Source organism: Melospiza melodia (genome assembly GCF_035770615.1).
Source record: "Melospiza melodia melodia isolate bMelMel2 chromosome 17 unlocalized genomic scaffold, bMelMel2.pri SUPER_17_unloc_1, whole genome shotgun sequence".
NCBI lineage: Eukaryota > Metazoa > Chordata > Aves > Passeriformes > Passerellidae > Melospiza > Melospiza melodia.
Window position 1 is genome coordinate 213,936 of NW_026948502.1, and position 18,032 is coordinate 231,967.

The 18,032-nt window shown below is 53.6% G+C and overlaps 1 protein-coding gene across 1 annotated transcript in view; it reads left to right on the top strand.

Annotated features, from left to right (window-relative positions):
* The first annotated feature begins 1,956 nt into the window (after window positions 1-1,956).
* Window positions 1,957-18,032, top strand: part of WIZ (WIZ zinc finger) — a 63,015-nt gene continuing 46,939 nt past the window's right edge. Inside the window, 2 exon segments of the mRNA XM_063181862.1 lie at window positions 1,957-1,991; window positions 13,943-14,268. Coding sequence (XP_063037932.1) covers window positions 1,957-1,991; window positions 13,943-14,268 — 361 coding nt within the window.

Consider the following 18,032-nt stretch of genomic DNA (forward strand, 5'->3'; position numbering starts at 1 on the left):
TAGCCCCCCTGGACCCTTTGGTGGCCCCTGGGGTGGCCTTGGTGGCCTTTGGTGGCCTTGTGGTGACATTTGGTGGCCCTGGGGGTGACCTTGGTGGCTTTTGGTGGCCTCTGAGGTGGCCCTTGGTGGCTTTTGGTGGCCCTTGGTGACATTTGGTGGCCCTGGGGTGGCCCTTGGTGTCCCCAAGGACTCCTGAGGTGGCCCTTGGTGACCCCATGGTGGCCTTGGTGACTCCTGAGGTGGCCCTTGGTGGCCCCGTGGTGGCCACAATGACTCCTGTGGTGGCTCTTGGTGGCCCCGGTGGCTTTTGGTGGCCCCTGGGGTGGCCCTTGGTGGCCTCATGGTGGCCTTTGGTGGCCCCTGGGTGGCCTTTGGTGGCCCCTGGCTCCATTTGGTGGCCGCTGGGGTGACCTTGGTGGCCCCATGGAGGCCCTTGGTGGCCCCTGGGGTGGCCCTGGTGGCCTTTGGTGACTCCTGAGGTGGCCCTTGGCGGCCCTGGTGGCTTTTGGTGGCCCCACGGTGGCCTTGCTTGACCCCTCAGTGGCCTTGGTGGCCCCGTGGTGACCTTTGGTGGCCGCTGGGGTGACCTTTGGTGGCCCCTTGGCTTCTCCCGTGGTGGCCCTGGGTGGCTCTTGGTGGCTTTTGGTGGCCCCAGTGTCCCCCTCCAGCGTCTCCATTTGCTCTCCAGGGTCCCCTTGATGTCCCCAAAGTGTCCCCAATGGCCCCAAACGCCCTTTGCTGGTGGCACTTTGGGGGGGGTCCCCTCAGTCCCCCTTGGGGACACTCTGGGGACATTTTAGGGACCCTCTGGGGACACTGACAGAGCCTGGGGACACTCTGGGGACACTCTGGGGACACTTTGGGGACACTTTGGGGACACTGACAGAGCTTGGGGTCCCCTCACTGCCTCTGGGGACACTTTGGGGACACTGATAGAGCCTGGGGACACTCTGGGGACATTTTAGGGACTCTTTGGGGACACTGACAGAGCCCGGGCTCCCCTCAGTCCCTTTGGGGACACTTTGGGGACACTTTAGGGACACTTTGGGGACACTTTGTGGACAGTGTCCCCCCGCCCTCCCCCGGCCCCGACCTTCCCCTCACTCGCCCAAGATGGCGGCGCGCTGCCGCCGTCGCGCTCTGATGACGCAACGTCCGCGCCGCTCCCCCCTCCCTCCCGGAAGGTCCCGGCCACACAACCCCCGCCACTCTCAACATGGCGGCCCGAGCTGCCCGCTGACGTCATCGAGGCGCGCCGCGCGCGGGGCGGGCGGGCTGAGGGCGGCGGCGGCGGCTCCGGCGGGGCGGGCGCGGGGACGGGGGGCGGCTCCAACATGGCGGCGGCGGCGGCGGCTCCTCCCGCTTCCCCGCCGGGCCCCGCTTCCTCACCGGGCCCCTCATCCCCGCCGGGACCCCGTTCGCCGCCGCCGCCCCCCCCCTCAAGATGTCGGCGGCGGCCCGGTCGCGCTCGGCGTGACGTAGTCAGGCCCCGCCGGCGGGAGGGGGGCGGGGGAGCGGCCGGAGCGGCGCAAGCGGCGGGACCGGGACCGGGACCGGGATCCGGAGCAGAACCGGGAGTGGGCGGAGCTCCGGGACGGCTCTTCAGGGCGCCATGGCCCCGGCGCGGCGGCGGCGGCGCGGGCCCGGGGCGGGCGCGGGGCGGCGGCGGCGCTGAGCGGGAGCAGCTCCGCGGGCGCGGCCCCGGGGGCCCGGTCCGGTGAGTGCCTGGGGGGGCCCGGCGGGGCGGGCGGGTCCGGAGCGGGGCGAGGGCTCGCGGAGAGCGCGGAGGAGGCGCTGACACCCCCCAGACCCCCTCGTACCGGTCCCGTCCCGGGTGCTGAAAGGCGGAACGGGGACAGGGGGACACGGGGACACCGGGACAGCGGGGACAGGCGGCTCCGGTGGGACGGGGAGCGGGGACACGGTGCGGCAGCGGCGTTCCCGTGAGTGCGGGGCATGCTGGCGGCGGAGGGGACCGGGAACGGGGAACCGTGAGGGGGGAACCGTGAGGGGATCGTGAGGGGACAGTGAGGGGATCGTGAGGGGGAACAGTGAGATGACAGTGAGGGGAACGTGAGGGGATTGTGAGGGGGGATCGTGAGGGGACAGTGAGGGGATCATGAGGGGGGATCGTGAGGGGACAGTGAGGGGACAGTGGAGGTAACATGAGGGGGGAACCGTGAGAGAACAGTGAGGGGATCGCGAGGAGAATGTGAGGGAGGAATTGTGACGGGACAGTGAGGGGGGAACCTGAGGGGAGCATGAGGGGGCAGTGAGGGGAGCATGAGGGGAATGTGAGGGGAGCATGAGGGGAATGTGAGGGGATCGTGTGGGGACAGTGAGAGGACTGGAAGAGGACAGTGAGGGGGGAACCATGAGGAGAATGTGAGGGGACAAAGAGGTGACAGTGAGGGGGGAACCGTGAGGGGACAGTGAGGGGATCATGAGATGATCGTGAGGGGGGAATGGTGAGGGGATTGTGAGGGGACAGTGAAGGAGGAACTGTGAGGGGACAGAGAGGTGACAGTGAGGGGACTGGGAGGGGACCGGGAAGGGGGAACCGTGAGGGGACAGTGAGGGGATCGTGAGGGGGGAAGCTTGAGGGGATCGTGAGGGGGACAGAGAGGTGTCAGTGAGGAGACAGCGAGGGGAATGCGAGGGAAACATGAGAGGACAGTGAGGGAATCGTGAGGGGACAGTGAGGGAAATGTGAGGGCACCGGGAGGGGACAGGGAAGGGATAGTGAGGAGGAAATCAGGGGGAGACAGTGAGGGAACTGGGAGGGGAACGTGAGGGGAATGTGAGGGAGGAACCGTGACGGGAGCCATGAGGGGACAGCGAGGGGAATATGAGGGATCGTCAGGGGACATTGAGGGGGGAACAGTGAGGGGGCAGGGAGGAGACCGGGAGGGGAACGTGAGGAGATTGTGAGGGAGAGGGATGAGGAGTGGATCGTGAGGGGACCGGGAGAGGATCATGAGGGAAACCGTGAGGGGACAGTGAGGGCGGGACAGTGGGGAATGGTGTAGGGGACAATGGGGAACGTGAGGGAGGAATTGTGAGGGGACAGTGAGGGGAACATGAGGGGCGAGCCGTGAGGGGAATGTGAGGGGGGAGCCGTGAGGGGAATGTGAGGGAGGAATTGTGAGTGGGGGAACTGTGAGGGGGCAGTGAGAGGACCATGAGGGGAGAGAGAGGGGATCGTGAGGGATTGTGAGGGGGGAACCGTGAGGGGAGCATGAGGGCACCAGGAGGTGACAGTGAGGTGACAGTGAGCGGAGCGTGAGGCGATCGTGCGGTGACAGTGAGGGGATCATGAAGGGACTCAGGTGAGGGGATTGTGAGGGGGGAACCGTGAGGGGAGCATGAGGGCACCAGGAGGTGACAGTGAGGTGACAATGAGTGGAGAGTGAGGAGATGGTGTGGTGACAGTGAGGGGATCACGAAGGGACTCAGGTGAGGGGATCGTGAGGAGCGGTGTGAGTTGAGGGAGGGTCGTGTTGCCCAGGAGGGGTCCTGGAGGTCCAGGACGGGTAAGGGAGGGGGTCTGTGGTGGGGTCCAGGTGGTGCCAGGTGTGCAGGAAGTGTCTGTGACAGTGTCTGGGGGGGTCTGTGACATTGTCCAGGTGTATGGGGGGGACCTGTGACATTGTCCAGGTGTATGGGGGGGGTCTGTGACAGTGTCCAGGTGTATGGGGGGACCTGTGACAATGCCCAGGTGTATGGGGGGGACCTGTGACATTGTCCAGGTGTATGGGGGGATCTGTGACAGTGTCCAGGTGTATGGGGGGGACCTGTGACAGTGTCCAGGTGTATGGGGGGGGTCTGTGACACTGTCCAGGTGTGCAGGGTTGGGCTGTGACAGTGTCCAGGTGTATGGGGAGGGGTCTGTGACAGTGTCCAGGTGTGCAAGGTGGGGCTGTGACAGTGTCCAGGTGTATGGGGGGATCTGTGACAGTGTCCAGGTGTGCAAGGTGGGGCTGTGACATTGTCCAGGTGTATGGGGGGGACCTGTGACAGTGCCCAGGTGTATGGGGGGGACCTGTGACAATGCCCAGGTGTATGGGGGAGTCTGTGACAGTGTCCAGGTGTATGGGGAGGGGTCTGTGACATTGTCCAGGTGTGCAGGGTGGGGCTGTGACAGTGTCCAGGTGTATGGGGGGGGGTCTGTGACAGTGTCCAGGTGTGCAAGGTTGGGCTGTGACAGTGTCCAGGTGTGCAGGGTGGGGCTGTGACAGTGTCCAGGTGTGCAAGGTTGGGCTGTGACAGTGTCCAGGTGTATGGGGGGGACCTGTGACAATGCCCAGGTGTATGGGGGGGACCTGTGACAGTGTCCAGGTGTATGGGGGGGGTCTGTGACATTGTCCAGGTGTGCAGAGGGGGTCTGTGACAGTGTCCAGGTGTGCAGAGGGGGTCTGTGACAGTGTCCAGGTGTGCAGGGTTGGGCTGTGACAGTGTCCAGGTGTGCAGGGTGGGGCTGTGACAGTGTCCAGGTGTATGGGGAGGGGTCTGTTACAGTGTCCAGGTGTGCAAGGTGGGGCTGTGACATTGTCCAGGTGTATGGGGGGGACCTGTGACAATGCCCAGGTGTATGGGGGGGACCTGTGACAGTGTCCAGGTGTATGGGGGGGATCTGTGACAGTGTCCAGGTGTATGGGGGGGATCTGTGACAGTGTCCAGGTGTATGGGGGGGATCTGTGACAGTGTCCAGGTGTATGGGGGGGATCTGTGACAGTGTCCAGGTGTATGGGGAGGGGTCTGTGACAGTGTCCAGGTGTGCAGGGTGGGGCTGTGACAGTGTCCAGGTGTGCAGGGTGGGGCTGTGACGGTGTCCAGGTGTGCAGGGTGGGGCTGTGACGGTGTCCAGGTGTGCAGGGTGGGGCTGTGACAGTGTCCAGGTGTGCAGGGTGCGTCTGTGACATTGTCCAGGTGTGCAGGGTGGTGCTGTGACAGTGTCCAGGTGTGCAGGGTGGTGCTGTGACAATGTCCAGGTGTGCAGGGTGGGGCTGTGACAGTGTCCAGGTGTGCAGGGTGGGTCTGTGACATTGTCCAGGTGTGCAAGGTGGGGCTGTGACAGTGTCCAGGTGTGCAGGGTGGGGCTGTGACAGTGTCCAGGTGTGCAGGGTGGGCTGTGACAATGTCCAGGTGTGCAGGGTGGGCTCTGTGTCCAGGAGAAGCCCCGAGCTGGGGCTGGGCAGGGCAGGGTCTGCACGGGGAACTTCTTGGAGGCTTTTGGAGAAGCTCTGGGACCATCCTGGAACCCCTTGGATCACCTCTGGGACCATCCTGGAACCCCTTGGATCGTCTTTGGGATCATCCAGAACCCCTTGGATCGCCTTTGGGATCATCCAGAACCCCTTGGATCACCTTTGGGATCATCTTGGACCTCCTGGAGCTGCTTTGGGATCATCCAGGACCTCTGGTGCAACTTTGGGATTGTCCTGGAAGAGCTTTGGGATCATCCAGGACCTTTGGATCATCTTTGGGTTCATCCAGGAACTCCTTGGAGCAACTTTGGGGTCACCCAGGATTTCCTGGATCGTTTTTGGGACCATCCAGGACCTCTGGTGCAACTTTGGGATTGTTCTGGAGGAGCTTTGGGACCATCCTGGACCTCCTGGAGCAGCTTTGGACTCATCCCAACACCTCGGGAGCAGCTTTGGGATCATCCTGGAGGAGCTTTGGGATCATCCAGGATCTCCTGGATCAACTTTGGGATCACCCAGGACCTCTGGAGCAGCTTTGGGATCACCCAGGACCCCTTGGATCACCTTTGGGATCGTCCTGGATCAACTTTGGGATCATCCAGGACCTCCTGGAACAGTTTTGGGATCATCCAGGACCTTTGGGATCCCCCAGGACCCCTTGGATCACCTTTGGGATCATCCTGGATCAACTTTGGGATCATCCAGGACCTGCTGGAACAGTTTTGGGATCATCCAGGACCTTTGGGATCACCCAGGACCCCTTGGATCACCTTTGGGATCATCCTGGAGGAGCTTTGGGACCATCCAGTACCTTTGGGATCATTCTGGAACCCCTTGGATCACCTTTGGGATCGTCCTGGATCAATTTTGGGATCATCCAGGACCTGCTGGAACAGTTTTGGGATCATCCAAGACCTTTGGGATCATCCAGGAACCCCTTGGGTCACCTTTGGGATCGTCCTGGATCAACTTCGGGATCATCCAGGACCTCCTGGAACAGTTTTGGGATCATCCAGGACCTTTGGGATCCCCCAGGACCCCTTGGATCACATTTGGGATCATCCTGGAGGAGCTTTGGACCATCCAGTACCTTTGGGATCATCTTTGGGATCATCCAGGACCTCCTGGAACAGTTTTGGGACCATCCAGGACCTTTGGGATCATCTTTGGGATCATCCAGGACCTCTTGGACCATCTTTGGGATCATCCAGGACCTCTTGGATCATCTTTGGGATCACCCAGAAGATCTTGGAGCAGTTTTGGGATCACCCAGAACCCCTTGGATCATCTTAGGGATCATCCTGGAGCACTTTTGGGCTCACCCCCACCCCACACCCGAATTCCCTGAGGATCCCAAATCCTGGATCCCAAAATTCCCCTCGGTGCAGGAATTTGGGGTGGCTGGAACAGCCCAGGAGGGGCTCCCGAGGGGATTTATTGGGGAAAAAAAATCCAATTTTGGGCAAAAAAAATCCAATTTTGGGCAAAAAAAATCCAATTTCGGGCAAAAAAAATTCCAATTTTGGGCTAAATGAGCTCGTTAAGGACTCACAGGAGCTTCCAAAATTATTTGGGATCCAATTCTGAAAAAACTCAGGGAAAAATTGTGGAGAAAAAGGAGGAAAAACTCCAGGAGAGTTTAAAATAAAACAAGGAAAAAAAAAAATCCAGGAAACTTCCAAGACCTTGGGAATTCAGCCCTGACCTGGAGGAGGATTCGGAGAATTCGGTGTCACCCTCTGGGAAAAAATCCTGGAATGTGTGGGATGACCTGGAGGAGGAGGAAAAAATTCAGGAGGGGAAATAAAGGAAAAAACAGGGAAAAAAAAAACCCAGCAGGAATTTGGAGCCGTTCTCGGAAAAAAAAAAGGGAATTTTGGGGGGAAAAATCCCATAAATCCACGAAAATCCAGGTTGGAATTGGTTTTTTTTTTCTGGGATAAATGAGGAAAACCAGGCGGGGTTTGGGTGTGGGAGCATTCCAGAGTGGGAACGATCTGGTAAAAAGGGGAAAAAGTGGAAAATTGATGGAAAATAGATGGAAAAATGATGGAAAATCGCTGGAAAATCGGGAAAAACGGCAGCTTGGGCAGCGTGGGGGATCCCATTCCCCTCCCACAATTCCAGCAGGGAATAAAAAAATAAAAACCCCAAAAATCCCAAATTTTCGGAGCCACCCAGAGCCGGAATTCCCAGGAGTTTTCACCCCTTTTTTTCCGGTTTTTCCCCTCGGGAAGAGGCGGGAATTGCCCGTTTTGCATTTAAATCGCCCCAACCCTGCTCCGCCTTTTTTCCTTTTTTTGGTTTTTTTTTGGGATGGGCGAGGGCAGAGATCGATCCCGGGGCTCGGGAAGGGTTCGGGAATCGCTGGGGAATTCAGGTGAGCCGGGAAAATGGGGAAAAAAAAGGAAAAAAAAAAGGGAAAAAAAAAAGGAAAAAATTGATTTTTTTTCCCCCCCCAGCTTTTGGGGAGAATTGTTGGATTTTAGGGGGAGCCGAGGGAGTTGGGAAGGGGAAATTTGGGACAGGTGGAGTTGGGGATTCAAAGGGATTTGGGTTCCAGAGGGATTTGGGATCCCTGAATTTGGGATTCAGGGGGATTTGGGATCCCTGAATTTGGGATCCAGAGGGATTTGGGATCCCTGAATTTGGGTTCCAGAGGGATTTGGGATCCAGAGGGATTTGGGATCCCTAAATTTGGGATTCAGGGGGATTTGGGATCCCTGAATTTGGGATTCAGGGGGATTTGAGATCCCTGAATTTGGGATCCAGGGGGATTTGGGATCCAGAGGGATTTGGGATCCCTAAATTTGGGATTCAGGGGGATTTGGGATCCCTGAATTTGGGATCCAGGGGGATTTGGGATCCCTAAATTTGGGATTCAAAGGGATTTGGGATTCCTAAATTTGGGATTCAGAGGGATTTGGGATCCCTGAATTTGGGATTCAAAGGATTTGGGATTCCTAAATTTGGGATCCCTGAATTTGGGATTCAGGGGGATTTGGGATTCAAAGGGATTTGGGATCCCTGAATTTGGGATTCAAAGGGATTTGGGATCCCTGAATTTGGGATTCAGGGGGATTTGGGATCCCTGAATTTGCGATTCAAAGGGATTTGGGATCCCTGAATTTGGAATCTGGGGAGATTTGGGATCCCTGAATTTGGGTTCCAGGGGGATTTGGGATTCAAAGGGATTTGGGATCCAGGGGGATTTGGGATCCCTGAATTTGGGATCCAGGGGGATTTGGGATCCCTGAATTTGGGATTCAAAGGGATTTGGGATTCGAAGGGATTTGGGATCCAGGGGGATTTGGGTTCCAGGGGGATTTGGGATCCCTGAATTTGGAATCTGGGGAGATTTGGGGTCCCTGAATTTGGGATTCAAAGGGATTTGGGATCCCTAAATTGGGATCCAGGGGGATTTGGGATACAAAGGGATTTGAGATCCCTGAATTTGGAATCTGGGGAGATTTGGGATCCCTGAATTTGGGATTCAAAGGGATTTGGGATCCCTGAATTTGGGATTCAGGGGGATTTGGGTTCCAGAGGGATTTGGGATCCCTGAATTTGGGATCCCTGAATTTGGGATTCAAAGGGATTTGGGATCCCTGAATTTGGGATCCTAAATTTGGGGTTCAAGGGGATTTAGGATCCAGGGGGATTTGGGATTCAAAGGGATTTGGGTTCCAGAGGGATTTGGGGTCCCTGAATTTGGGATTCAGAGAGATTTGGGATCCAGGGGGATTTGGGATTCAGGGGGATTTGGGATCCCTGAATTTGGGATTCAAAGGGATTTGAGATCCCTGAATTTGGGATTCAGGGGGATTTGGGATCCCTGAACTTGGAATCTGGGGAGATTTGGGGTCCCTGAATTTGGGATTCAAAGGGATTTGGGATCCCTGAATTTGGGTTCCAAAGGGATTTGGGATCCCTGAATTTGGGATTCAAAGGGATTTGGGATCCAGGGGGATTTGGGATCCCTGAATTTGGGATTCAGGGGGATTTTTGGGATCCCTCAATTTCAGATTCAGGGAGATTTGGGATCCCTGAATTCGGGATCCAGAGTTATTTGGGTTCCAGGCGGATTTGGGATTGAGGGGGATTTGGGATCCCTGAATTTGGAATCTGGGGAGATTTGGGATCCCTGAATTTGGGATTCAAAGGGATTTGGGATCCCTGAATTTGGGATCCAGGGGGATTTGGGTTCCAGGGGGATTTGGTGTCCCTGAATTTGGGATTCAGAGAGATTTGAGATCCCTGAATTTGGATTCCAGAGACATTTGGGATCCCTGAATTTGGGATTCAGGGGGATTTGGTATCCAGAGACATTTGGGATCCCTAAATTTGGGATCCAGAGGGATTTAGGATCTAGAGGGGATTTGGGATCCAGGGGGATTTGGGGTTGGATGAGTGGAATTTTGGGATAATTTCAGAAATTTTGTTTCCGGGATTCCCACCCCAAAATTCCCAGGATTTTAAACCAAACTCCAAATTCGGGGCCGTTTTCCCTCCTGGGATCTCAGGATGGTCCCAAAAATGGGGGAAAAATGGGAACTTTGTGGGGTTTTTTTGGGACTATCCCAAAAACCAAAGCTGGTTGGAGCACCTGGGATTAAAAACCTGGATTTGTTCTGGGTTTGGGATTTATTTCAGGTTTGGGATTTGGGATTTGCTCTGGGTTTGGGATTTGGGATTTATTCCAGATTTGGGATTTCCTCTGGGTTTGGGATTTGCTCTGGGTTTGGGATTTATTCCAGATTTGGGATTTCCTCTGGGTTTGGGATTTGTTCCAGGTTTGTGATTTGGGATTTATTCCAGGTTTGGGATTTGCTCTGGGTTTGGGGTTTGGGATTTGTTCCAGGTTTGGGATTTGCTCTAGGTTTGGGATTTTCTCCAGGTCTTGGGATTTGGGATTTGCTCTGGGTTTGGGATTTGGGATTTGTTCCAGGTTTGGGATTTGCTCTGGGTTTGGGATTTGGGATTTATTCCAGGTTTGGGATTTAGAATTTCGCTCCAGGTTTGGGATTTGTTCCGGGTTAGGGATTTGGGATTTATTCCAGGTTTGGGATTTGGGATTTATTCCAGGTTTGGGATTTATTCCAGATTTGGGATTTGGGATTTGTTCCAGGTTTGGGATTTAGAATTTTGCTCCAGGTTTGGGATTTATTCCAGGTTTGGGATTTGCTCTGGGTTTGGGATTTGGGATTTGCTCTGGGTTTGGGATTTGGGATTTGCTCTGGGTTTGAGATTTGGGATTTTCTCCAGGTTTGGGATTTGGGATTTGTTCCAGGTTTGGGATTTGTTCCGGATTTAGGATTTTCTCCAGGTCTGGGATTTGGGATTTGCTCTGGGTTTGGGATTTGTTCCAGGTTTGTGATTTGGGATTTATTCCAGATTTGGGATTTGCTCTGGGTTTGGGATTTAGAAGTTTGCTCCAGGTCTGGGATTTGCTCTGGGTTTGTGATTTGGGATTTATTCCAGGTTTGGGATTTGCTCTGGGTTTGGGATTTGGGATTTTCTCCAGGTTTGGGATTTTTTTTGGGGGCAGAGAAATGGGATTTTGGGACTTCCATTTCACCACAATTGGGTTAATTCCCGTTTATTTGGGATCTTTATTTCACCAGAATTGGGTTAATTCCCATTTTTTGGGGCTGGGAAAGGTGATTTAGGGATTTTTATTTCACTGAAATTGGGTTAATTCCCATTTTTTTGGGATCTTTATTTCACTGAAATTGTGTTAATTCCGAATTTTTGGGGCAGGAAAAGGGGATTTAGGGATTTTTATTTCACTGGATTTGGGTTAATTCCCATTTTTTGGGGGTCTTTATTTTACCACAATTAGGTTAATTCCGAATTTTTGGGGCAGGAAAAGGGGATTTTGGGATTTATTTCACTGAAATTGTGTTAATTCTCACATTTGGGGGCAGGAAAAGGGGATTTTGGGATTTATTTCACTGAAATTGTGTCAATTCCCATTTTTTTGGGGTCTTTATTTCACTGAAATTGTCTTAATTCTCACATTTAGGGGCAGGAAAAGGGGATTTTGGGATTTATTTCACTGAAATGGTGTCAATTCTCACATTTAGGGGCAGGAAAAGGGGATTTTGGGATTTATTTCCCTTGAATTGTTTGAATTCTCACCTTTTGGGATGCTTTGCTCATTTTGTGCCCATTTTCCCTCAGCCAGGAGCACAGATGACTTTTAGCCAGTTTTGGTGACATTTGGTCACTTTTGGTCACTTTTGGTCACTTTTGGTGCCCCCAAACCCGTCACATTTCCTGATTTTCTTCCTGTTCTCTGTTGGTGGGGTGGCAAGGATGAGGACAGGAGACATTTGGTCACTTTTGGTGACATTTGGTGTCCCCAACCCTTTTCCTTTCCTCATTTTGTGCCCGTTTTCCCTCAGTGGAGTGCAGTGGAGGATTCATGACATTTGGTCACTTTTGGTCATTTTTGGTCACTTTTGGTCAGTTTTGGTGCCCCCCAACCCTTTCCCTCTGCTCACTTTGTGCCCATTTTCCCTCAATGGGGTGCAGGGGGGAGCAGATTTGACATTTGCTCATTTTTGGTCACTTTTGGTCACTTTTGGTGCCCCAACCCCTTTTCCTTTCCTCACTTTGTGCCCATTTTCCCTCAGCCAGGAGCACAGATGACTTTTAGTCACTTTTGGTGACATTTGGTCACTTTTGGTGTCCCCAAACCTGTCACATTTCCTGATTTTCTGCCTCTTTTCTGTTGGTGAGGTGGCAAGGATGAGGACAGGAGACATTTGGTGACTTTTGGTGACATTTGGTGTCCCCAACCCTTTTCCTTTCCTCACTTTGTGCCCATTTCCCCTCAGTTGTGTGCAAGGCGTAGGACAGGTGACATTTGGTCACTTTTGGTGACTTTTGGTCACTTTTGATGCCCCAAACTCTCCCCCTTTCCTCATTTTGTGCCCATTTTCCCTCAGTGCAGTGCAGAGGGGAGCAAATTTGACATTTGATCATTTTTGGTCACTTTTGGTGCCCCAAACCCTTTTCATTTCCTCTTTCTGTGCCCATTTTCCCTCAGCCAGGAGCACAGATGACTTTTAGTCACTTTTGGTGACATTTGGTCACTTTTGGTGCCCCCAAACCTGTCACATTTCCTGATTTTCTGCCTCTTTTCTGTTGATGTGGTGGCAAGGACGAGGACAGGAGACATTTGGTGACTTTTGGTGACATTTGGTCACTTTTGATGCCCCAAACCCTTCCCCTCTGTTCATTTTGTGCCCATTTTCTCTCAACTGAGTGCAGGGGGGAGCAGATTTGACATTTGGTCACTTTTGCTCACTTTTGGTGCCCCCAACCCTTTTCCTCTGTTCATTTCATGCCCATTTCCCCTCAGTGGAGTGCAGAGGGGAGCAAATTTGACATTTGGTCATTTTTGGTCACTTTTGGTGCCCCAAACCCTTTTCCTTTCCTCATTTTGTGCCCATTTTCCCTCAGCCAGGAGCACAGATGACTTTTCGCCAGTTTTGGTGACATTTGGTCACTTTTGGTGACCCCAAACCCGTCACATTTCCTTATTTTCTGCCTCTTTTCTGTTGGTGAGGTGGCAAGGATGAGGACAGGAGACATTTGGTGACTTCTGGTCACTTTTGGTGTCCCCAACCCTTTTCCTTTCCTCATTTTGTGCCCGTTTTCCCTCAGTTGTGTGCAAGGCGTAGGACAGGTGACATTTGGTCACTTTTGGTGACATTTGGTCACTTTTGATGCCCCAAACTCTCCCCCTTTCCTCATTTTGTGCCCGTTTCCCCTCAGTGCAGTGCAGGGGGGAGCAAATTTGACATTTGCTCATTTTTGGTCACTTTTGGTGCCCCAACCCCTTTTCCTTTCCTCATTTTGTGCCCATTTTCCCTCAGCCAGGAGCACAGATGACTTTTAGCCAGTTTTGGTGACTTTTGGTCACTTTTGATGCCCCAAACTCTCCCCCTTTCCTCACTTTGTGCCCATTTTCCCTCAGTGCAGTGCAGAGGGGAGCAAATTTGACATTTGGTCATTTTTGGTCACTTTTGGTGCCCCAACCCCTTTTCCTTTCCTCACTTTGTGCCCATTTTCCCTCAGCCAGGAGCACAGATGACTTTTAGTCACTTTTGGTGACATTTGGTCACTTTTGGTGTCCCAAACCTGTCACATTTCCTGATTTTCTGCCTGTTCTCTGTTGGTGGGGTGGCAAGGACGAGGACAGGAGACATTTGGTGACTTTTGGTGACATTTGGTCACTTTTGATGCCCCAAACCCTTCCCCTCTGTTCATTTTGTGCCCATTTTCCCTCAATGGGGTGCAGGGGGGAGCAAATTTGACATTTGGTGACTTTTGGTCACTTTTGGTGCCCCCCAAACCCTTTTCCTTTCCTCATTTTGTGCCCGTTTCCCCTCAGTGGAGTGCAGGGGGGAGCAGATTTGACATTTGGTCATTTTTGGTCACTTTTGGTCACTTTTGGTGCCCCAAACCCTTTTCATTTCCTCTTTCTGTGCCCATTTTCCCTCAGCCAGGAGCACAGATGACTTTTAGCCAGTTTTGGTGACATTTGGCCACTTTTGGTCACTTTTGATGCCCCAACCCCTTTTCCTTTCCTCATTTTTTGCCCATTTCCCCTCAGTGGAGTGCAGGAGGGAGCAGATTTGACATTTGCTCACTTTTGCTCACTTTTGGTCACTTTTTCTGCCCCAATTCTCCCTTTTCCCTCACGTTCTCCCGTTTCCCTGCAGGTCGTGCCGGCAGTCCCCGCCGTGCCGCCGCCGCCGCGCGGTGCCGCGTGCCCGGCGCGGGATGGAGCGCGGCGCGCCGCCCTTCCCCGGGGACGGGGCCCGAGCCCTGGCGGCGCCCCCCGAGCCGGGGCTCCTCCCGCAGGACCCCAAAGGCGGCGCCCACCCCGAGGAGGAGCCGGCGCCCGCGGGGCCCCAGCGCGGCGAGGAACCCTCGGAGCTCTTCTCCTCATCCTCCTCATCCTCCTCATCCTCATCATCGTCATCATCATCATCCTCGCTGGCCCGGCACGAGCCCGACGTGGCCCTGGAAGCGCACGACGAGGCCGGTGAGTGCCGCGGTGCGGGTGGGGGGGTTTGAGGGGGGTGGGGCTCTTGGGGTGATGGTGGTGGTTGTGTTGGGCTGATGGTTGTGATGGTGATGATTGTGGTGGTGATGGTTGTGTTGGGCTGATGGTTGTGATGGTGATGATTGTGGTGGTGATGGTTGTGATGGTGATGGTTGTGTTGGTGATGGTTGTGTTGGTTGTGTTGGTGGTGTTGGTTGTGTTGGTTGTGTTGGTTGTGTTGGGGTGATGTTGGTTGTGTTGGTGATGATGTTGGTGATGTTGGTTGTGTTGGTTGTGTTGGTGATGTTGGAGATGGTGTTGGTTGTGTTGGGTTGATGGTTGTGATGGTTGTGTTGGTTGTGTTGGTTGTGTTGGGGTGTTGGTTGTGTTGGTGGTGTTGGTTGTGTTGGTTGTGTTGGGAACTGCCCCAAACTGGGATGGGAACAGTCAGGAACTCTTCCCAAATCTTTTTGGGGTCAGGAACTCTTCCCAAATTTTTTTGGGGTCAGGAGGCTTTTCCCAAATTTTTTGGAGTCAGGAACTCTTCCCAAATCTATTTGGATTCAAGAATTTTTCCCAAATCTTTTTGGGGTTGGGAACTCTTCCCAAACATTTTTTGGAGTCAAGAACTCTTCCCAAATCTATTTGGGGTCAGGAACTCTTCCTCAAGCTTTTTGGGGTTGGGAACTCTTCCCAAATCTTTTTGGGGTCGGGAACTCTTCCCAAATACTTTTGGGGCCACGGGGAATCCCAAAATCCACCTTTGGGCCTTCAGGGAACCCCAAATGCACCTTTGGGGTCCCCCCTGACCCCAGAGCTGCCCCCACATTTGGGCTCAGCAGCGTCCGGAGCCGTTTTTGGCTCAAAAATCCCAAAATTTGGGAGCAGCTGCCGTGGATCTTGCGGGGCTATAAATAACACCCCAAATCCCAAATCCCAAACCCCAAACCCCAAATCCCAAACCCCAAATCCCAGCCCCAGCCAGAACGGGGCCACGGTTTAAAAATAAAGCCGGGAGGGAAACGCTGGGAGAGGTTTGGGAGCTGCCAAAGTAGGACAAGGGCTGGGTTCAACTCCCTCGGGCCATAAAATCCTCAATTGTCAGCCATAAAATCCTCAATTTTGGGGCCTAAAATCCCCAGTTTTGGGCCAAAAAATCCCCATTTTGGGGCCGTAAAAATCCCCCTTTTTGGGGTGTGAAATTCCAAGTTTTTGGCCCTAAAATCCCCAATTTGGGGCCATAAAAATCCTGATTTTTGGTCCCTAAATCCCCATTTTGGGGCCATAAAAATCCCCTTTTTTGGGGTGGGAAATTCCAATTTTTTGGTCCTAAAATCCTCAAATTGGGGCAATAAAAATCCTGATTTTTGGGCCATAAAATCCCCATTTTGGGGCCATAAAAATCCCCTTTTTTGAGGTGCAAAATCCCAATTTTTTGGCCCTAAAATCCCCAATTTGGGGCCATAAAAATCCTGATTTTTGGGCCATAAAATCCCCATTTTGGGGCCATAAAAATCCCCTTTTTTGAGGTGCAAAATCCCAATATTTTGGCCCTAAAATCCCCAATTTGGGGCAATAAAAATCCTGATTTTGGGACCATAAAATCCCAGGTTTTGAGCCCCAAAATCCCTGGTTTTGGGGTGTAAAATCCCCATTTTTAGGCTGTAAAATCCTGATTTTTGGGCCATAAAATCCTGAATTTTGGGCAAAAAAAATCCCCATTTTGGGGCCATAAAAATCCCCTTTTTTGGGGTGTGAAATTCCAATTTTTTGGCCCTAAAATCCTCAAATTGGGGCAATAAAAGTCCTGATTTTTGGGCCATAACATCCCAATTTTTAGGCTGTAAAATCCTGATTTTGTAGCCATAAAATCCTGAATTTTGGGCCATAAAATTCCCATATTGGGGCCATAAAATCCCAATGTTTAGGCTGTACAATCCTGGTTTTTGGGCCATAAATTCCCGGTTTTAAAACTGTAAAATCCTGGTTTTTAAACCATAAAATTCTGGTTTTTGGGGCTGAAATTCCTGGGGTTTTGGGCTGCAAAATCGTGGGATCCAGTGCTGGGGTTTGGGATCCTGTGCTGGGGTTTGGGATCCAGTGCTGGAGTTTGGGATCCAGTGCTGGGGTTTGGGATTACGTCCTGGAATTTGGGATCCTGTGCTGGAGTTTGGGATCATCTCCTGGGGTTTGGGATCCTGTGCTGGGGTTTGGGATCCTGTGCTGGAGTTTGGGATCCTGTGCTGGGGTTTGGGATCCTGTGCTGGGGTTTGGGATCCTGTGCTGGAGTTTGGGATCGTGTCCTGGAGTTTGGGATCGTGTCCTGGAGTTTGGGATCCTGTGCTGGGGTTTGGGATCCAGTCCTGGGGTTTGGGATCCAGTGCTGGAGTTTGGGATCCTGTGCTGGGGTTTGGGATCGTGTCCTGGAGTTTGGGATCGTGTCCTGGAGTTTCCTGGACCCCAGAATCCCATTCTGGACCCCAGGATCCCCCCTCAATCCTCTCATCCCCCCAATTTCCCCTGGAAAATCTCCCCTGGATCTGCCCTGGCTCTCCCCCATCCCGCCGAGCTCCGGCGGCCCCGGTGCTGCCGGCACAAACCCAAACCTTCCCTGGGAAGGGACAAAACTCCTCCGGGTCGGGGCTCTCCCGCCTCGCTGGCACCGCTGGAACTTTTCCAGGAGCTTTTTCTGGAGCTTTTCCCGGTGCTTTTCCAGGAGCTTTTCCAGGAACTTTTCCCGGAGCTTTTCCCGGAGCTTTTCCCGGAGCTTTTCCCGGAGCTTTTCCCGGTGCTTTTCCAGGAACTTTTCCCGGTGCTTTTCCAGGAGCTTTTTCTGGAGCTTTTCCCGGAGCTTTTCCCGGAGCTTTTCCCGGAGCTTTTCCTGGAGCTTTTCCCGGAGCTTTTCCAGGAACTTTTCCTGGAGCTTTTCCAGGAGCTTTTCCCGGAGCTTTTCCCAGAGCTTTTCCAGGAGCTTTTCCCGGAGCTTTTCCCGGAGCTTTTCCCGGAGCTTTTCCCGGAGCTTTTCCAGGAGCTTTTCCTGGAGCTTTTCCAGGAGCTTTTCCAGGAGCTTTTCCCGGAGCTTTTCCAGGAGCTTTTCCAGGAGCTTTTCCAGGAGCTTTTCTGGCGGCGCCGCCTTTTCCTCGGGAGCTGCAGGTGCCAACCCTCGGCCGGGTTGGATTTTTTTTTGTGATTTTTCAGCTTTCCAGGGATTTTTGAGTTTGTTTTTTTCCCTTCCCCGCCGCCGCCTCACGGCTGCCACGAGCTGCCAAGATTCCCAAACCTCCCAATTCCCAGGATTCCCCTGGAATTTAGGAATTTCCACTCCCCTCCCCTCCATCCAAAACTTTTTCCCAGAATTTTCCTGGGATTCGGGACAACTTTGGGCCATCACTGGAACCCCCCAAACCCACGGATCTCCCTTTTCCCTGCGGATTTCTCCCCCCGAGATGTTTCTCCTCAGCCCCGAGGTGCCTCTGAGCCCCTTTTGGGGACATCCCAAATTTTCCTGGGACGTTTTCCAGCCCCGCTGGGCGCGGCCGCTGCTCCTGGAGCCGTTCCCAGCCGGGGCCCCTTTTCTTGGAAAAACAACGGAGCAGCCGCTCCCGGCAGCGGGGACGAACCCCTCGGAGTTTTGGGGGGCGTTTTTGGGGGGGATTTGAGACCCCTGGAAAGTTCTGGAAGGGCCAGGTTGTCCCAGGAACGTCAGAGTGGCCCTTGGAGCTGGAAGAGCCAAATTTGGGGCTGTTGGATGGATTTGGGACCAT